This window comes from Muntiacus reevesi, chromosome 11 (assembly GCF_963930625.1).
Source record: "Muntiacus reevesi chromosome 11, mMunRee1.1, whole genome shotgun sequence".
NCBI lineage: Eukaryota > Metazoa > Chordata > Mammalia > Artiodactyla > Cervidae > Muntiacus > Muntiacus reevesi.
The window spans coordinates 66376291-66397860 of NC_089259.1; the positions used below are offsets into that span (position 1 = coordinate 66376291).

General features: G+C 44.0%; 1 protein-coding gene across 1 annotated transcript in view; it reads left to right on the forward strand.

Annotated features, from left to right (window-relative positions):
* LOC136144259 (ATP-binding cassette sub-family C member 4-like) overlaps positions 1-21570 on the forward strand; it is a 167867-nt gene that overhangs the window by 55279 nt on the left and 91018 nt on the right. The window contains exons 12-18 of the mRNA XM_065902006.1: positions 4391-4485; positions 4671-4757; positions 11469-11565; positions 18024-18221; positions 19567-19707; positions 20458-20495; positions 21156-21250. Of these exons, the coding sequence (XP_065758078.1) occupies positions 4391-4485; positions 4671-4757; positions 11469-11565; positions 18024-18221; positions 19567-19707; positions 20458-20495; positions 21156-21250 (751 nt within the window). The remainder of the gene's footprint in view (positions 1-4390; positions 4486-4670; positions 4758-11468; positions 11566-18023; positions 18222-19566; positions 19708-20457; positions 20496-21155; positions 21251-21570) is intronic.

Sequence of the window (21570 nt, forward strand, 5' to 3'; positions counted from 1 at the left end):
TGCTTCTGCATGGATGGCATCAAACCAGCATCACCTTTTCTTAGTTTGCCTCTAGTGTGTGTGTCTTCTGTTCAGTGAGAATTGGCTAAATTTTTGGGTTTCCCTGGTGGCTCAGACAGTAAAGAATCTGCAATGCAGCAAGACCTGGGTTCACTCCCTGGGTTGGAAAGATCCCCTGGAGAAGAAAATGGCAACCTACTTCAGTATTCTCGCCTGGAGAAGTCCATGGACAGAGGAGCCTGGTAGACTTTAGTCCATGGGATCACAGAATTGGACACAATTGAGTGACTAACACTTACTTACTTAACTTAGAGGTAACAAATATGAATAATAACACTTTCCTGTCAATAGAAGGAACTATAATATATGCCCAACTCAGGCATTTCCGCTTTAATTAGAACATGTTGGCTGAGAAATCAACTTGACTTGGTTTTACTTCAAATCCTCCAAAATGTTTTCCCCCTTGGTGGCTTGTTCATGTATAATTTACAGAGTCAACAACACATTCAAAGTATTACTACCAGACTCAGAGATAGTTTCTTATGTCCTGGAAAGAGAGGCTGTGAGTGCTTTTTCTGGAATGTGGTTAAGATTGCTGTATTACAATGTGGTGCTATGTTAAGAAGAAAACAAATTTGAACAACATAAAATCAAAGCATAAAAACTAAGTGGAACAGTTTGCAAGGACTGTCAATAGTGAAAGAGAGGCCAAGTAATTATTTTTGTGTACATGAGGCTGAGAACTTAACATAAAGCTAATATTTTCAATGAAAACCAAAAGCAAGAGATGGTATTAATTTCTGAGTTCAAGAAAGAAAGAATGTGAGGTAATTATAAATTATCACAACAGAGCACTTGCTGCCTTTCATCAAATGCACCTCCATTAAGATTTGAGTGAGTGGAGAACCTGTGTGTGTCTGTGTCTTTGTGGTTTTCAGGGAGGATTATGATGGAGTTTCTTTCTTCCATGGTGGTCATGTGCTTTGTATGTTATGATTCACACTGTAAACAGGGTCCTACTGTTGGCTTGGTGAGAAAATAGGGATCAGTCACCAACAGCAAGTTATAATCAACTCATGTCCTTTTTTCATTTGTGGAGGTGTTCACACACTTCTTTAGATTCTCACAGCATCCTTGAGTTCAGTGGCTTTGGTTTCTGCAGCACATTCTATAGGAGAGGAAAATGAGACTTAGGGAGATCAAAGGACTTGTTTTTCATGGTGGCACCAGTGAGCTACTTGCTTTCTCCCCAGATTTGCTGCAGTAGAGACAGAGAAGTGAGGACTTCATCTGCAGAAATGTACTGCTGCGCATCCTAGGTTGAGGCATGGGGGGTTTAGTAGATAAAAACTCCAAACAAACTCTGTCTATGACAGAATGTGCCAATTGATAATTATAAGCAATCTAAGACTTCTAATGTAATACCATGTAGCTTAAGTCTAAGGCAGAGGAACCAGAGATCAAATTCCCAATATCTGTTGGATCACAGAAAACGCAAGAGAATTCCAGAAAAACATCTACTTCTGCTTCATTTGTATGATAAATCCTTTCACTGTGTGGATCACAACAATGGGTGGAAAATTTCTAAAAGAGATGGGAATACCAGACCACCTTACCAGCCACCTGCAAAACCTGTATGGAGGTCAAGAAGCAACAGTTAGAACAGGACATGGAACAACAGACTGATTCCAAATTGGGAAAGGAGTACAAAGCTGTATATTGTCACTCTGCTTATTTACCTTATATGCAGAATACACCATGTGAAATACCAGGCTGGATGAAGCACAAGCTAGAATAAAGATAGCTGGGAGAAATATCAATAACCTCAGATATGCAGATGATACCACCCTTATAGCAGAAAGCAAAGGGGAACTAAAGAACCCCTTGATGAAGGTGAAAGAGGGACGTGAAAAAGTTGGCTTAAAACTCAACATTCAAAAAACTAACATCATGGCATCCAGTTCCATTACTTCATGGCAATAGATGGGGAAAGAAAGGAAACAGTGACAGACTTTATTTTCTTGGGCTCCAAAATCGCTGCATGTGGTGCTTGCAGCCATGAAATTAAAAATGTTTGCTCCTTGGGAGAAAAGCTATGACAAACCTAGACAGCATATTAAAAGGCAGAGCCACTACTTTGCCAGCAAATGTCCATATAGTCAAAGCTATGGCTTTTCTAGTAGTCATGTATGGATGTGAGAGTTGGACCATAAAGAAAGCCGAGTGCAGAAGAATAGATACGTTTGAACTGTGGTGTTGGAGAAGACTCTTGAGAGTCCCTTGGACTGCAATGAGATCAAACCTGTCAGTCCTAAAGGAAATCAAACCTAAATATTCACTAGAAGGACTGATGCTGAAGCTTTAATACTTTGACCACCTGATGGGAAAAACCGACTCATTAGAAAAGACCCTGATGCTGAAAAAGATTGAAGGCAGGAGGAGAAGGGGATGACAGAAGATGAGATGGTTGGATGGTATACCCGATTCAGTGGACATGAGTTTGAACAAGCTCCAGGAGATGGTAAAGGACAAGGAAGGCTGGAGTGCTGCATTCCATGGGATCACAGAGAGTCAGACACAACTGAGTGAGTGAACAACTACTTAAGCCTGATAGTCTCATCATTGTGGGAATGTTCTTGTCATCTAGTCTTCTTTTACCCCATGGTACTCTGTGGAAAATAGGCTGATTTGTCTATTTGCTTCTTAAATAACATTCAAATATAACTTTTGATTGATTCCCAGATCCTCAAGTTACAACTTTATTTCCTTCTTAACTTTGAGTTTTTCCTGCTTTCATAGACAAGCATCTCCTTAGTCCAGCTGATCTGCTGGGTGTCCTTTGATCACACTGTTTCTTTCCTTTCTGTTTTCCTGCCCAGCTTGCTCTTTCTGCTCCCATTTCTTGTACAGACCTTGTCTGTCACTCACTTTAAGTATCACTCTGAAGACTTGGGTCAAGTGTTATCCCTTCTCTGAAAGTGGGAAACTGAGCCAAAGATCAGCACAATGTCTTTTTAAGAGACACTCATTCCTTGATAAAAACAAGTCCTGTGCCTTCGCCAGCCTGGGCCAGCAGGCCTCACACCTGTGTCTCTAGCACAGACCTTCACACCTGCCTGTCCAGCTGCACAGTGACATCACTGATAGGTCATCTCAGTTTGTCCATAAGTGAAGTCTCCTAAACCTGCAACCACCATCTTCCCCAACTCAGTAAATGGAGACCCTGTCCTTCCCCTTCCTCACCCCAAATACCACAGTCCTTCTCTTCTCTTACAGCTGCACCCATCCCATCAGCAGGTCTTTTGGACTCCACCTTCAACATGTGCCTGGAGTGTAACCCCATCTCTCCATTCCCACTGCTCTCACTCTGGTCCTGACCACCGTCATCTCTCACCTCGATTATTCTGGGAGCTTCCTCACTTGTATCCACCCTCACCCTTCCACACTTACTGTCTTTTTCTGTAAAGCACAGGAGTGATTTCTTAAAACCTCAAACAGGTCTGTCCTCCCCATCCTCCTGTTACTGGAGTGACCCCAGGCTCCTCCTGCTCTGTCTCCACCCTCACTCCCCTCATTCTCACTCTCCTCTCCTGCCTCCTTGTCCTGACCCCCTTTGGCATCTCTCCGGGGCCCCTGCACCCGCCCCTCCCTCTGTGAGAAGCAGCCTCTCCAGGTCTGCCTGAGCCCCTCCCCACCCCAGATCTGCTCACACCCCCTCTGAGCAGAGCCCTCCGACCCCAGTGTGGACTCACTTCCCTCCTTCACTCTCCACCATCCTGAGCCGGCTTCCTTTTCCTTCCTGTCCTCAGTCCTTGAGTTCAGGTTAATCTTCCATATCGTCCATCTTCCATCATGGCAAGAAACCCTAGGAGCTTTGTTTCTTCACAGCTGAGCTCATTGTGCCCAGAGCAATGCCTGTCATACAGTAGGTCCTCAGTAAATATCTGTTAAAATGGTCAAATGCATAGATGCTGTGCAAAACTACAAATGAAAACAAATAAAAAACACAGTTGTTTTTTTTTTTTTTATGTTCAAGGTCACAGTTTAGTTACTCTGACTTATACCCACTGTTCTGGCTTCCCAGGTGACTCAGTGGTAAAGAATCCACCTGCCAGTGCAGGAGATGCAGGAGACACGGATTCGATCCCTGGGTCAGGAAGATCCCCTGGAGGAGGAAATAGCAAACCACTCCAGTGTTGTTTCCTGGAGAATCCCATGGACAGAGGAGCCTGACAAGTCCTAGTTCATGGGGTTACAAAGAGTTGAATTCAACTTAGTAGCTGAGCATATATGCACATTAATCAAATACTTGTATGAGGAACTAATGCTAAAAGTGTAAGATGGTAGTAGAACACGTTTTATATCTTTTTCCCCTTTTCTATCTGTATAGGATTTACAGTCTTTGGAGGAAGAAGATCTAACTGAGATAGCAGAAAGAGGAACCCCACTGAGTGAAGGACAGAAAGCCCGGGTCAGCCTCGCCAGGTAAGTGGGGTTTCAGTTGCCATCTTGCCCTCCTCCTCCGTGGCTCCTAGTGGACATGAGCAGACAGACCTCACTCACCAGGTGGGCCTGTGTGAATCAGGGTGGCCCTTTTCCCTGGGCTTGTAGAAGGAACATGAAATGTGAGTGTGTAGTGTCCTTTCCTGACGTCTCTCTACGTTTTCTAGAGCCGTGTATCAGGATGCAGACATCTACCTCCTGGATGATCCTTTCAGTGCAGTGGATGCAATAGTCAGCAGACACTTGTTCGAACAGTGAGTTTGCTCCTGTTTTCTATCGTTTTGTCTTTCCAAGAGCCCTGTAGAGATGAGGGAAGAGAGCCCAGGAGGGTCTTTTGCTCCAGGAGACTCAGCTCCTTCCTAAGGGAGGGACTAGTGTCCCTCTCTCCCCTCCCTTCCTTCCACAAAAGATCCATCATAGAGAAATCTTGCATCATGATGAGGTCAGGACAGGAACATACAGATGGTGCTTCTAGTGTGGGAGTCAGTGGGCTCCATGCTTTAGGGAGTGACAAATAAATGACAGTTTCCTTTCTGCTACCTGCAGGTGACAACCAGACACTCTGGGAATCCAGACCCCAGGAATAAGAAAGATGATGTAGAGTTTTTAAATCAGAGAGTGAGACTCTGTAACCTGGTACTTGGCTGCCAGTATTTTTTCCTCCATCATTTGCTTAATGCATGTTAGAGGCGAAGTTTTCGGTACTGACATAGGGCTTCAATGGAAAGACCCTGTCGGTTTATGCTTGTTATTGTATCACTTTGGAAATAAAGTCTGTATTAAGTCTAGACTTAATAAAGTCTAGAATTTGAGAATCATTTATTCCACATCTGAGTATGATTTCAATCATTTCATGTTATTTCATGGATGCTTACTAGAATTAATACTTGGACCTACAAGGTAGTGTCACCTATAATCTGGCTTGAGTCTTGACTCTCATTTCTGTTTCTAAAATGCAGAACTTGTCAGTGGCTCCTGGTTGGCTACACAATGACTAAAGTAGAACAACTCTGATTCTTTTCTGTGTATAATGTGTCCTAATACACACTGACTGAGGCCTCTTATGGAGTCTGGACTGGCCTTTTTGAAAGCCTTGTGAACTTGTTTTTTCCCCTAAAACAGCCTCCACATCTCCTCCAAAGTCAGTCTGCTTTCTGTGGTTCGCTTTGTTAAAGCCTAGGACCCTTACAGTTGCACTTATAAACACCCTGCTGTGTGCACTGAGATCAATGCCCTTACAGATGTTACCCTGCAAAACCTCTTAGTTTACAAGTGAGCCAGGAGAGGGGTAGGACCCACACTGGGCAGAAAAAGGGAGACTGGGACCCCCAGCTCTAATTCCTGCTTCTGAGGAACCTGTCTCTATGTGGAGCTTGTTAAGACAGATACCTGAGTGAAAGCTCAGCAGAGTCAGGGTATAGGGTGTTTTAACACAGGACAGTAAGAGCTGAATGTAAAGTGGAAGTGTCAGCTGGAGGCTTTCACTGAAGTTGGAAAGCTCCCTGTGCCCGGGGCTGGGCGTGCAGTGCCCTGGGGCATGCAGGCTGGCCGGGTATGTGGAGGCTGAGAAGAGGAGCCAGTCCTTTGCTGAAGCAATAGTAGAAAATCGGGTGTGGAGGAGGAGGAAGCAGGGCTGTGAGGAGGACAGCAGGCACGTGCTCGCCTGGAGGAGGCGGGGTGTGCGGCAGAGAGAAGCTGTTTGGGAATTCTCACTGACAGGTCCTGTGATAGTTTCTAGGACTGTGTCTGTCCAGGCTGCCCTCACAGGACACCAGCGCTGAGTGGCTTAGAAATAACAGAAGTTTTTATCTCAAGGTTCTAGAGGCTGGGAAAGTCCAAGTCAGGGCGCTGAAAGATTCAGTCTGGTGAGGGCCCGATTCCTGCGGCCTCACGTGGTGGCAGAGGTGAGGAGCCATGTGGGTCCCTTTTATAAGGGCACTCATCCCATTCATGCAGGCTCCATCCTCATGACCTGTTGCCTCCGGATGGCCCCACCTCCTGATACCAACACAGTGGGGATTAGGTCTCAGTGTATGACTTTTGAGAAGAGAAACAGTCTGTAGCAGGTTGTCACAGATGGGGGTGCTCAAAGAGTAGAAATTAAATTTCTCACAGTTCTTGAGGCTACAGGTTCAGGGTGTGGGTGGTTCGGTTTCTCCTGAGACCTCTCTCCTTGGCTTCTGACCGCATCCCCCTCGCTGTGTCCCCACATGGCCGGGGTTTTCTCTGGTTGCAGCAAGCAGGGGCTGCTCTCTATTGTGGCGCGTGGGCTTCTCACGGCGGCGGCTCCTCTGGTTGCAGAGCCCGGCTCTGTGGCGCGCGGGCTCAGTGGCTGCGGTTCCTGGGCTCCAGAGCGCAGGCGCAGTAGCTGCGCTGCAGGGGCTGAGGTGCTTTGCGCCTGTGGGCTCTTCCTGGACCAGGGAGGGATTCCGTGTCTCCTGCACTGGAGGGTGGATTCTTTGCACGGAGCCACCAGGGAAGCCCCCATTTGTATATTTTTGCTTTTATGTCTATTGCCTTAGGAGACTGACTTAAGAAAACACTGGTATAATTTATGTCAGAGATTGTTTTGCCTATAATCTCTACTGGGAGTTTTATGGTGTCACGTCTTATGATTAAGTATTTAAGCCATTTTGAGTTTATTTTTGTACATGGTGAGGGGATGTGTTCTAACTTCATTGATTTACATGCTTGTGTCTCTGTCCTTGTATCTTAGTCTCTTCATCTAAGCATGCCAGTCACATTAGATTAGGTCCAGTATAATTAAGGGTAATGATTGCGTCTCAAAAGTCCATGACACCAAATTCTAAGGTACTGATGACTCAGGTGACCACATGTGAATCTGAGGGGACATGATTAATTCACAGCAAGTCCAGAATAGCCAAGTAGAGATTTCTGCAGAGTCAGCAAATGTGAAAGGGAGGCCTGTGATTGACTCTGGGCTCTGGACGCGAGGAGCTGGCTAGGAGCTGGGATTCTACCTCCACTAAGTGGGCATTGTTAGACTTTGGTGGAACCTGCCCTTGTTTAAAACGTGCTTAGTGGTGGGGTGATAAAAAAGTTGTGGAGATAGATGGTGGTGATGGTTGCACATCAATGTGAATGTACTTAATGCCACTGAGTTGTATGCTTAAAATGGCAGAAATAGTAAATTTCATGTTAGGTGTATTGTAACACACACACAAACCTGCATAGTAGCACAGAATCTTTGAGAACAAGAGAACAGGGCAGATGACACATGGCATGGTCTCCAGCTCTCCGAACTGACCCTCCTTTCCCAGCCTCGCCCGTTCATGGCTTGATGAATTTTTCCTTAGAGAAGTGCCTGTGTCTTGTCATGAGTTCAGTAACAGGAGTTCATGCTGTGCAGGGATTCCCCACCCCCACCCTCCTGGCATCATGAGTATCTCAGCCTACTTGTTCCCAGCACCCCACCCTGAACTCACAAATGTATGTTACCTCAACTTGTGTGCATCTGCACAAGTTCTCCATCAGGGCAGGAAGAGATTCTGCTGGTCATTGCATCCCTGTCACAGGGAAGGGAGAGCAAGGCATTTTGGTGCCAAGTACAGTGTGCTGATCTCAGAAGTTCTCCTGAGTTCTTTTTCAAACACTGGAGATGTTTATAAAATCCTCTCAAATATTTTGAGTATGCGGCTTTGGATATATACTTGATAGAAGCAAGCTTAAGACTGTTGTTTGTAATCAGAATCCCATTCTCTAGGGAAACTTAAAGCAGAGAGCGTGAAAGCAACTTAGGAAACCACTCAGCAGCAACTGGAGAGTGTTCTCAAGTTAGAGAATCGGATGGAACAATATGTTGTGAGATATGGTGGTCGTGTGGAAGCTTATTCATGGGGAGGGTTTTGTATTACAAATGAATGACTCAAACTTCTTCTTGCTGTTAACAGTTTCCATCAGTCATGAATTTATATCCAAGGTCATTGAGGTTCATGACTTTGACAGCTTTATGCTGTGAACATAGTGAATTCTATCAGCTACAGAAGGTGAGGGCCTTACATGAACTGATGCAACCTCACCTGTGTCCAGCCATGGATCCCATCCTGGTTCAGCCCCACATCACTAGACCCCTGCCTCCTGTGTCATCAGATCTTGGGGTTTGTCCTGATCAGGCTCCCCACACTGCTGCCTACACAGCTCACCCTCCTGTCTACACAGCTCATCCACCTGCTCCAGCCCTTCACGGACACCTTCCCATCGACTCCACCACCCCCCCTCCCGCGCCAGCAACCACCACCACTCCGCCAGCACCACATTCCACATTCACAAAGCAGCTCCAGTCCTCAAACAAACAGGCTTCCTTGCCGTCTGCTCCCATCAGCCTTTCCAGTTCGTCCCCACACGCACTCGGTATCCAGCTGTACTGGCTCTGTGGGGATCCTTTCATACCCCCATCTGTCTGTACACATAGTCCCTCTGTCCCAGAGCCAGGGAGCAGTGCGCCAGGACACAGAAGGAAGGTGGAAGACGGGACCTGCCATTCCCATCTACTCCTCCAGGGGGCGCCCGTGCCCTATGTCTTCCCACAGCCCTCAGTGAATGCACTTAACCAATTACGAGTCTTCCTGCCACCCATTGTAGCTCAGTTGGGAAAGAACCTGCCTGCAATTCCGGAGACCCGGGTTCGACTCCTGGGTCGGAAAGGTCTCCTAGAAAAGGAAATGGCAACCCACTCCAGTATTCTTGCCTGGCAAATCTCATGAACAGAGGAGCGTGGCGGGCTACAGTCCATGGGGTTGCAAGAGTTGGACACGACTTAGCCACTAAACCACCACCACCACCACCTGCCACCCATAAACTATGAATGCAGGAAGGTGCCTCTGTCCATCATGTTCTGTCCCAGGAACCTTGCACCTGCTGTGCCTTCTTCCAGGATGTTTCCCCACAGTCTCAGGGCTCCCATGTCTCCACATCTAAGACAGCAGCTGCCCTTATTTTTCCTTCAGAGCACAGGTCACAGCCCAATAGCGCATTTTCTATGCTTGTTCAGTGTGTCCTCTACACGGTGCAGAGTATTGTCTTCTATCCTGACCTGTGGGTGGATCCTCAGCACTTAGGACAGTGCCTGGCTCCTTAACAAACCTCTGCTGATTGAATGAATGGAGGTGGGGCCTCTGTCTTACTTGTATCACCTCCACCATGGGATGTGTCCCCTCTTAATAGAGCCCTTATATAGGATTATATGTGGGATTATAGGATTAACACAGCCTTTATATTGGAATAACTGTTATACAACTGGTTGCTGACTCAGTCATTTCTATGGCATGACTTAGAAATCTTTAAAAACTTGGAAAGTAGTGTATTTTTCTAGTGATTTGGATAAAAGCATCATTTAGGAAAAATTCAAAGGTATTAACTGATCTCTTCATTGTAATTATTTGTATTACCTCATCTGTGATGGGGTTAGGAAGAAAATATCTTAAAACTTTTGGGTTGGTTTATCTTGGACACAACACCCTGTCAGATTTGATTAACATCCACCCTTAGGGATTATTGGCAGGCAATTATGAATTAAGGAGAAAAAAATCTGTTTTAGTACTAAGTTTTTAGTACTAAGTTTGAAAAGGTGTTAGTCAAGAAATAGGTATGAATGCTGAGCTAACACATTTCAAAATGTAAAAATGAATCCTTTTGGACTTAGCGAAGGTATGGTATATGTGTTTACATCCCAGGGTCTTGTTTCTGATCACAGACTCAGTGTCCAGAGTGTTCCGTTAAGAGTTTTCTGACCTGAGTCCATAGTACATGACCACTCGTTGTTAGGGAGGAGTGGGAAAGAAAGCTGACATTTGCTGAGTAGATTGGTGGTTTGATTTCTCAGAACGTGTGGATGAGTTGTTTGATCATGTTTTGAGATGAAGAAACTGAGGTTTAGTCACTTGTCTGATGTCATCAGTCTCGTGAGAGGGACTGAGCTGCAGCCTGCTGCCTCCAGACTCTCCATCTGACTCACTCACAGGCTGAGCTCTGGCTCAGGTTCCTGAGATTTGCTCTGTGAAGGGCCTCGGGCTCCCAGACTACCTGCCTGGAGCCCTGCCTGGAATCACTGGGGCCCCAGAGCCAGCTTGCTTCCCTGGAGGGACTGTGGACCTTGTGGGATGAGACTGGGGCTGTGACCCTAGGGGTCTACATTTGAAATGTAGGAGTAGTTTTTTGTTTTTTGTTTTTTTTACTGTGAAAACAATTTAAGGTTGAATATTGAGGGGTGTCTTGACTAAGAGAAAGGGTGGGTGCTCTGAGTCATTGGGTGATTTCCACTCTGATTTGGGCCATTTGGATTCTGTTCTTTTATTTTCATATGTGGAAGATGTTCACTCCAAATGAAAGAAGACTTGCTTCCTGGATGGAACTGGGAATGTTGTAGTGACTGATAGAGGCCACGCTGGCATTCATTTTCTATCTAATATTCTTTGGGAACAAGTGTCTAGCAAATGTACTCTGGCAAAGATTACCAAGAATATATTAATTTTTTGTTGTGAATATTTACATCATTAATTATAAATAATCACCTAGAAAGCTAAGAATGTACACATTTTTAAATGACATGGATCCCTCTTCTCCCATTCCCGAATAGTGATAAAATAGTGCTTTAGTTTAGTCGAGTTTTGAAATCTCAGTATTATTCAGTTGTTTTCCTTTATGAAACATGTAAATAATTGTTAAGCTGAGTGTTAGAGGGAAAAACTTAGCTGTTTTTGCCTCCTTCACTAGACCGGTTTTAAGAATATTTTATAGCACTAGATTCAAATTTGCTGCTGATAAATTAAAAAACCTAGTTGGATTAATTGATTTATGTTTATTTAACTTTTATTATTGATTTGGTATTTAAACTAAAGATCTTTCACTGCTGTGTGGTCTTTGTCTCACTGTTTTCAAAATATAGGTTTTCAGTTTGAGGCATTCCATTAATGTGCTTTTCCATTCTGTACCTTTTACATTTGTAGGTGTATTCGTCAGGCCTTGAAGGAGAAGATCACAATCTTAGTTACTCATCAGTTGCAGTATCTAAAATATGCAAGTCAGATTCTGACATTGAAAGATGTAAGTAATTTCTAGAAATCTGTGGAATTGCTAGCACTTAGGTGTGTTGAAGGACAGACCTCCCCGCAGGTCACTCTCCTTTGGTTCATGGTAAACACCTTCTCTCCCTCAGTTTTTTGCCCCCTTCTTCTCAGAGCTGGTGTTCATGCCTTGGAGGATGAACCTAAAGTCGTGTAGAAATGTCACTATTACACTCTAAGACATATAAACACTAAAGTGTGCAACCACAGTGTTATTGAATCATCACTATTCTAATGAAATTTAAGGATAATGTTGCAGTTTTATTTAGAACTTTTTACTTTTCTCTTCCATGACTTAAGTCAAAGTGTATCACTTATAAATTAGAGATTCTAAGATCTGTTGGTATCCAGGTGATTGTCATACATAGTTTGCCAAAAGAGCATCTTCCATTAACTCCAGAAATGAGGTTGGGTAACCAAGCACCCGAGTCAGAGATGTCCTCTCGGCTGTTGTCACCAGTTGCTGGTCTCCCTGCCCAGGTCTCTATGTGCCCTATACGTGTGGCAGCCTGTGCGGCAGGAGGACAAGGCCCTGCCTTCATGGGGCTCCTGTTCTTACGGGGAGGATGTGACAAAGAGGGTGACATCCTGGCTGCCTCCCTGAGGACCAGGTGCCTCATGGGGTCTGAGTGACATGAAGGTGGGGGCCACACAGTCACATGGGGGATGGGGTCTGAGGCAGGGCTCCTAAGGAAAGAGTTGACCTGGAAGGTTGGAGGAATGGCAGGAAGACGAGTGTGTCTGAGGAGAGTGAGCAGGGGGATGGCAGGGAGCTGGTCTCCAGGCAGTGGGCAGCAAACCCGGAAGTGTGATGGAAGCCATGGATGGTCCAGAGCAGAGGAGGGATGTCATCTGATGTGGGAGTTAAGAGAGTCCTCTGATGGTCACTGGAGGGGTGACAGAAGAAACAGTTAGGAGTCTTAGTAAAGCTGAAAAGACAGAAGTGTGGCCTCAGTCTAGAGATTCAGTTTATAGAGCTGCCATATCACAGTACTGCAAGCTGGGTGACAGTAGGAGTTTATCGCCGTCCTCTTCTGGAGGCTACAAGTCCCAAATCCAGGTGCTGGCAAGGCCATGCTCTCCCTGAAGGCTCCAGGGGAGAATCCTTCCCTCCAGCCTCTGGTGTTCACGGGCCTTCCTTGATGTTCCTTAGCTTCTAGCTGCAGCACTGTAGTCTCTGTCTCTGATGTCACATGGCCATTGTCCCCGAATCTGTCTGCTTCTCTTCTGTTCTCATAGCAACATAGGTCTTACTGGCTGTAGGGTCACCCTGCTCCAGTGTGACCTCATCTTAACTTGATTACATCTGTGAAGACCCTGTATCCAAATAAGGTCACATCCACAGGTGTCATGTTTGAGTACATCTTTTTGAGGAGGGAGCACCATCCAAGCCACAACTCTTAGCATGGTTGGTGGTGGGGTGGAGAGTAGTGAGAAGTATTCAGACTTAGAGGTCGTTTGATGTTTCATTCCTTGGCTCATTTACCTCTGGGCCTCATCACCTCTGTTGTTAACCACTGACTGCTCCACAGTCCCTTGGATAGATCCCTGACTTCTAAAATGAATCTCTGCTCTAAGAAAGATTATTAAGATACAGAACCCCTGCCTCTTTAGAAGCAGTTCCATGTGTCAGCCCTTCTACAATCCTCTATGAATAGGTGGAGGCTAAGGTTTCCCATAGTCACAGAAAACTAGCCAATTTGATCACAGGACCACAGTCGTGTCTAACTCAATGAAACTAAGCCATGCCATGTTGGGCCACCCAAGATGGTCAGGTCATGGTGGAGAGGTCTGACAGAATGTGGTCCACTGGAGAAGGGAATGGCAAACCACTTAAGTATTCTTGCCTTGAGAACCCCATAAACAGTAGGAGAAGGCAAAATGATAGGATACTGAAAGAAGAACTCCCCAGTCCAGTAGCTGCCCAATATGCTACTGGAGATCAGTGGAGAAATAACTCCAGAAAGAATGAAGGGATGAAGCCAAAGCAAAAACAATACCCAGTTGTGGATGTGACTGGTGATAGAAGCAAGGTCCAATGCTGTAAAGAGCAATATTGCATAGTAACCTGGAATGTTAGGTCCATGAATCAAGGCAAATTGGAAGTGGTCAAACAGGAGATGGCAAGAGTGAATGTCAACATTCTAGGAATCAGTGAACTAAAATGGACTGGAATGGGTGAATTTAACTCAGATGACCATTATATCTACTACTGTGGGCAGGAATCCCTTAGAAGAAATGGAGTAGCCATCATGGTCAACAAGAGTCCAAAATGCAATTGGATGCCATCTCAAAAACGACAGAATGATCTCTGTTTGTTTCCAAGGCAAACCATTCAATATGACGATAATCCAAGCCTATGCCCCAACCAGTAATACTGAAGAAGCTGAAGTTGAATGGTTCTATGAAGACCTACAAGACCTATCAGAACTAACACCCAAAAAAGATGTCCTTTTCATGATAGGGGACTGGAATGCAAAAGTAGGAAGTCAAGAAGCGCATGGAATAACAGGCAAATTTGACATTGGAGTACGGAATGAAGCAGGGCAAAGGTTAATAGAGTTTTACCAAGAGAATGCACTGGTTATAGCAAACACCCTCTTCCAACAACACAAGAGAAGACTCTACACATGAACATCACCAGATGGTCAACACTGAATTCAGATTGATTACGTTCTTTGCAACCAAAGATGGAGAAGCTCTATACAGTCAGCAAAAACAAGACCAGGAGCTGACTAGGCTCAGATCATGAACTCCTAATTGCCAAATTCAGACTTAAACTGAAGAAAGTAGGGAAAACCACTAGACCATTCAGGTATGACCTAAATCAAATCCCTTATGACTATACAGTGGAAGTGACAAATAAATTTAAGGGACTAGATCTGATAGACAGAGAGCCTGATGAACTATGGATGGAGGTTCATGACATTGTACAGGAGACAGGGATCAAGACCATCCCCATGAAAAAGAAATGAAAAAGGTAAAATGGTTGTCTGAGGAGACCTTACAAATAGCTGTGAAAAGAAGAGAAGTGAAAAGCAAAGGAGAAAAGGAAAGATATTCCCATTTGAATGCACAGTTCCAAAGAATAGCCAGGAGAGATAAGAAAGCCTTCCTCAGTGATCAATGCAAAGAAAGAGACAAAAACAACAAAATGGGAAAGACTAGAGATCTCTTCAAGAAAATTAGAGATATCAAGGGAACATTTCATGCAAAGATGAGTTCGATAAAGGACAGAAATTGTATGGACCAAACAGAAGCAGAAGATATTAAGAAGAGGTGGCAAGAATACACAGAAGAACTGTACAAAAAAGATCTTCATGACCCAGATAATCACAATGGTGTGATCACTAACCTAGAGCCAGACATCCTGGAATGTGAAGTCAAGTGGGTCTTAGAAAGCATCATTACCAACAGATCTAGTGGATGTGATGTAATTCCAGTTGAGCTATTTCAAATCCTGAAAGATGATGCTGTAAAAGTGCTGCACTCAATATGCCAGCAAATTTGGAAAACTCAGCAGTGGTCACAGGACTGGAAAAGGCCAGTCTTCATTCCAATCCCTAAGAAAGGCAATCCCAAAGAATGCTCCAACTACCACACAATTGCACTCAGCTCACACGCTAGTAAAGTAATGCTCAAAATTCTCCAAGCCAGGCTTCAGCAATACATGAACCGAGAACTTACTGATGTTCAAGCTGGTTTTAGAAAAGACAGAGGAACCAGAGATCAAATTGTCAATATACACTGGATCATCAAAAAAGCAGGAGACTTCTAGAAAAACATCTATTTCCGCTTTATTGACTATGCCAAAGCCTTCGACTCTTTGGATCACAATAAACTGTGGAAAATTCTGAAAGAGATGGGAATACCAGACCACCTGACCTGCCTGTTGAGAAACCTTTATGCAGGTCGGGAAGCAAAAGTTAGAACCGGACATGGAACAGCAGACTGGTTCCAAATAGGAAAAGGAGTATGTCAAGGCTGTATATTGTCACCCTGCTTAATTAACTTATATGCAGAGTACATCATGAGAAACGCTGGGCTGGATGAAGCACAAGCTGGAATCAAGATTGCCGGGAGAATTATCAATAACCTCAGATATGCAGATGACACCACCCTTATGGCAGAGAGTGAAGAGGAACTAAAAAGCCTCTTGATGAAAGTGAAAGAGGGGAGTGAAAAAGTTGGTTTGAGGCTTAACATTCGGAAAACTAAGATCATGGCATCTGGTCCCATCACTTCATGGGAAATAGATGGGGAAACAGTGGAAACAGTGTCAGACTTTATTTGGGGGGGCTCCAAAATCACTGCAGATGCTGATTGCAGCCATGAAATTAAAAGACGCTCACTCCTTGGAAAGAAAGTTATGACCAAGCTAGATAGTATATTAAAAAGCAGAGACATTACTTTGTGACAAAGGTCCATCTGGTCAAGGCTATGGTTTTTCCAGTGGTCATGTATCAATGTGAGAATTGGATTGTGAAGAAAGCTGAGTGCTGAAAAATTGATATTTTTGAACTGTGGCATTGGAGAAGACTCTTGAGAGTCCCTTGGACTGCAAGGAGATCCAACCAGTCCATCCTAAAGGAGATTAGTCCTGGGTGTTCATTGGAAGGACTGATGCTGAAGCTGAAACTCCAGTACTTTGGCTACCTCATTTGAAGAGTTAACTCATTGGAAAAGACTCTGATGCTGGGAGGGATTGGGGGTAGGAGGAGAAGGGGACGACATAGGATGAGATGGCTGGATGGCATCACCGACTCGATGGGCATGAGTTTGTGTAAACTCTGGGTGTTGGTGATTGACAGGGAGGCTTGGCGTGCTGTGATTCATGGGGTCACAAAGAGTCGTACACGACTGAATGATTGAACTGAACTGAAGGATTCTCAAGTTTGAGAGCAGTTGATTTCACGTGCAGAGGAGGCGATTCTAGTGTGTCAACCCCAATGTTGACTGTGTTATGAGCACAGGATCAGTGGGCAGGATTATAACCTATTTAGCCTATCTCTAAATGTTTTGGGGTCCCCTTAGTGCTTCCTTTGAGGATACTACCCGCAACTTTAGTACTAATAAAACAACTATTTGTCTACTGGTGAGCACCCCTGCATGAGTTGGGGTCCATCCTCACTGTCAGGTCCCTCTCTCACAGCAGATGGGGCATGGCTGTCCCTTCATGCCCCTGGAATTGTCAGTGCTTGGCTGTTGAGTGAAATTTCTGTCTTTGTACCACCAGTCATTTAAATTTGCATATTACAGATTTGATGTGTTGAGTGGTAATTTCACTAAAGAGGTGTGTGAATTTCGCCTCCCAAGTGGAACACGACACAATATATCCTGCATCATTTTCTAGTTCTGCAGTATCAGATGGTACTCTGATGCTTCCCTGCATTTCTCGCAGTGGACCCCCTCAGGGGAAAGGGTGAGAGGGGTCCCAGTGAGGGTCCTGGTCATCTCCTTCCACCTGAGTTGCCTCAACCAGAGCTGCTCATTTGATGAGTTTTGCATCCTGAGATTTTTTTCCCCTAATGTTTTACTTGCTACTGAGGGAATCAGCTGAGTCTGGTTTCATGGGGTCAGAAAATAGTAAAATATCTGTAGACATTATTTTATATGACTTCGTAAGGGAGAGAAACTGTGCAAGGATATGTCACATGTGTTCAAAGAAAATTATTTGATTGGCTGTATTTTAAGCAGTTGTTTGATTTGGGGAAGCCTAGTTGGCTGATTGTGGTTGATCATTCCTAAGTTTTTTCTCGGATCTGAGTGCATTGATTCTGGCTTAGGTTTTGGTTTGTGGACACAGACTGCCAAGGCTTCAGAGCCACCCCAGGCCCAAGGCGTTTAATTACTTTATCAGGTGGAATACTGAATTTTCAGTTGGGAACTTGCTGAGTGTGTGGGGGCAGTTGTAGACCAAGGAGAGGCCTCTCATGGGTTTTCTGTCCGGGGCTGGTTCCTATTATCCCGGCTGGGCACGTGACAGTGTGACAGTGACAGTGGGCAGTGAAGATTTAATGAGTGACTCTTACGTGTATGCAGATGTACTTGTGCCCACTCTGGGTTAAATATAAATTTCTTTCCTATAATTATCATATGAGACTACTCTCAATTCCCATGTTGTCTAAAAAGACTGTCCTGATCCTCCCTAAGTGCCCAGGGTAGTCATGTCAGTGGCCTCCATTTTTAACACATGAACACATGTTTCTTTCATATCCCCCAGCACCTAACACAGGGACAGGGTTTGGCAGAGAACCCAATGCTTAGTTCCATACTGAGTTGACTGAGCTAGATTTCTCAACAAGAATTCTAGACCCAGGCATCATCTTTTTGTTTCAAAAATCATAATTTAAGACCAGATAACTTTTCTTCATTAGTATTTAGGTTGGTTTAACATTATCAAATATAAATTAATTTCTCTCAAATTTTTTATTTTAGGGGATAACGGTGGAAATAGGAACTTACTCTGAGTTCCTGAAATCCAGGATCGATATTTTTTCCCTTTTTGAGAAGGGCAATGAGCAGTCTGAACCATCTGCAGTTCCAGAAACTCCCACTGTGATCTCTGAGTCTTTGGTTCAGTCTCTCCAGTCTCCCAGGCCCTCTTTGAAAGATATGGCTCAAGAGGACCAAGAAGTGAGTTTCTCATCCTGCAACACACCCGAGTCTGTCTGCTCTTGGTGGTCTCAAGGACCTTCAGTCTGCTCTGCTCATGACATCTTCATTTGTCCCAAAGTAGACACCAAGTTTCCCAAAGTCTTGTTCCATGGAATTGGTAGAGTTAGAAGAGCATGAGGGGAGCAAGCCTGCTTGAGGTTCCCCTTTGAGTGTAGGATGGAGAATCTTATGGAGATCAGTAGTGGTTGCACTGCTATGAATTTCTGAGTGAATGTGGCTCACACTATTTGAGAACCCTTCAGTTTACCTTAGTTACATCCTACTCATGCTGGTTGCCCCCGGCTTCCTTTATGCATCCAGAGACTTAATGTGAAGACCCCCTTAGATTGAGTCCTGCTGTTGCCACGTTAAATCAGCTACTTTTCCTGTATGTTGGAATGTCCTAGCACTGCATCTGACTGATGGTATTATCTTGCCTCGGTGTCAGATGGTTTGTGATAGGTCAGAAGTAACATGTGCAAAGGACCTGACACACAGTAGACACTTTGCTGTTAGTTCCCATCCTCCTTTATTACCCTTCAAAACTGAGAACCACACCTTATCGACCTTGAATCCCAGTGCCCGGGGTAGAGCTGAGGACATCCTAGCCTCCTGTGACTCTATAATGCATTCTAAGTCCTCCAGACAGAATTGCAGAAATGCACTAGATCTCCCTTAAAAATATACACAGATATTCCTTGATATCCAAACCCAGGAGCCTGGATGATTCTGATAAGTATTTGGATTAGTTGTTCACTTTCTAAACTCAGGAATCACTCTCTGAAATTTAGGAACCAAATAGATTCAGGTGATATGCTTGCAACGTGCTATGTAAACTCCTATTTACTCTTACTCTCTGTGAACTCAGTTTATTGGATTTGGCTAATGTTTTGAGCCCCAAGTATGTTTTATATTTCTATGAATGAATGACACAGTCATCTAGAGGGATACATTAGCTCCATATCATTGTGTCTGTTATTTTAGAGGAAGTTTTTACATTATACATTAATTGATTTTGTTGTGTGTGTGTTGAGTCATGTGCTATTTTAGGCAAAGCTCTCCGACAGTGAATAACCTCATGTGAATGAGTTTCATTATTTCTCATAGATTCCTATGAGTGGAATGGCTGGGTCCAGGGGTAAACACAGATATGATTTGGCCAGATATTCCCACACCCATATGGAGATGGACTATCCTGCACTTCTACCAGTGTGTGGGATATGTCTGATTCACACAGATTTGCAGTGGAAGACATTGTTGAACTCTTGAAATTTGGGGTTCATTTTTTAAAATTTCACCTCTCACTGCCATTTTCCACTTCTAGACTGAGAATATACAGGTTACACTACCTCTAGAGGACCATTTGGAAGGAAAAGTTGGTTTTAAGACCTATAAGAATTACTTCACAGGTGGTGCTGACTGGTCTGTCATCATTTTCCTTATTCTAGTAAACATCGCAGCTCAGGTACGTAAGGGCGTTTATTTTGGTTTGTGTACTTGACTTGATATTTACATACTATTTATACTGTATTTTATAATTATTTTAAAATATTTGTATTAAGAGATTTATCTCAAAGACTTGACTCATGCAGTTGTGGGCCTAACTTGGTGAATGTGAGATCAGAAAGGCAGGCCTGCAGGCTGGAACCTCAGGCAGGAGCTGACCCTGCTGTCTTGAGACAGGATTTCTTCCTCCTCCAGGCTATCTCAGATTTTGCTCTAAGGGCCATTGATTGACTGGATGAGGCAACCACAGTGTTGAGAATGATCTCTACTTAAGTTCTGATGATGGATGTGAGTCACATCCACAAAATACCTTCACAGCAACATCTAGACGAGTATTTAATTGAATCACTGGAGATTGGCCCAGCCAAGCTGACACCCAGAACTGACCATCACTGTACCTGTCAAGCTTTTTGCTTTGAAAAATCCCAACATTTGTTCTGTTATTACTGACTTTGGAGTCCACTTGGATTTGCATTGAAGTACATTATATTTGGGGAGCAAAGTCTTCTAGGGAAAAGGGGATTTCTTTTAAAGATATTAACATGTAAGGTGCCTTCCCCTGACCTGTGGTCATCGGGGTGAGGGGCTTGGCGCAGACCTGAGCTGGAAGGACCGCCTCCGTGTCCTGGAGCCTTCCCCTCCCCCATCCTGTGAGTGGGGGTGAGGCTCAGTGACGTCAGTGTCTGAGTGACTGTGTTTCCTGCTCCAGATCACCTACGCCCTGCAGGACTGGTGGCTGGCATACTGGTGAGTGATTCCTGGTCTGACCTAAAGTGCTGTGAATTTTACATGAACCTCACTTTCCCACAGAGTCAGGGGTGGAGATGGGGCTAGTTCAGCCTCCTCTTCTGACCCTCACGTAGTTTCCCTAAAGAAAAATGAAAGTTCCCGTGGGTAGTATGTGATAGATTCTTCACAGACAATTTTTCTTTTCTTTTTTTGAACTTTTAATGTTGTTTTGGGATATGGCTGATCAACAATGTTGTGACAGTTTCATATGAACAGTGAAGGGATGCAGCCATACACATACATGTATCCATTCTCCCCCAAAATTCCCTCCCATCCAGGCTGCCACATAACATTGGGCAGAATTCCATGTGTTATACAATAAGCCCTTGTTGGTTCCCTGTTTTATATATAGCAGTGTGTGGATGAGCATCCAAACATCCTAACTATCCTTTCTCTTGGCAACCATAAGTTCATTTTCTAAGTCTGTCTACCCAGATAATTTTGAAAACTGAAAGTTGTGATTCAGATTTTTAAAAGGGAGGTACACACAGGGTCTTTCAGTTGGGAAACACTTTCCAGCATAATATACATTTCTTGAATTGAGGTAATTTTTTTGTGATATTTGTGTAAATTCTATGTTTATCTATAGTGTAATATTTTTTACTTCCTATTCCATAGGGCAAATGTACAAAATGAACTGTATTTTGGGGTATATGTAAAAGAAGATGAAGATGTAGTATTCATTCTGAACTGGTACTTAGGAGTTTATTCAGGTAAAGTTGAGTCATATGCTCTATAATACCAGAGTTTAAGGTGCTTACAGTGAGTCTGTATGAGCAAGAGGGCTTCCAGAGAAACTCAGTAATGCCTTAATAGATTAAGTATCTGAATCGCATTTACTCTGTGAATTAATTAGAATAAATATTTTAAAGATCTACTAGAAGAAAAAAGGTTGAATGAAGACTCTTAACTTGTTCCATACTGAATTTTGGTAGTTAAACCAGGATTGCATATTGAGAAAATCAGCCACTGGAAATATGTAGCTACTGTGTATTCTAATAAGTGCTTTTAGCTAAATCTTATATCATTATAT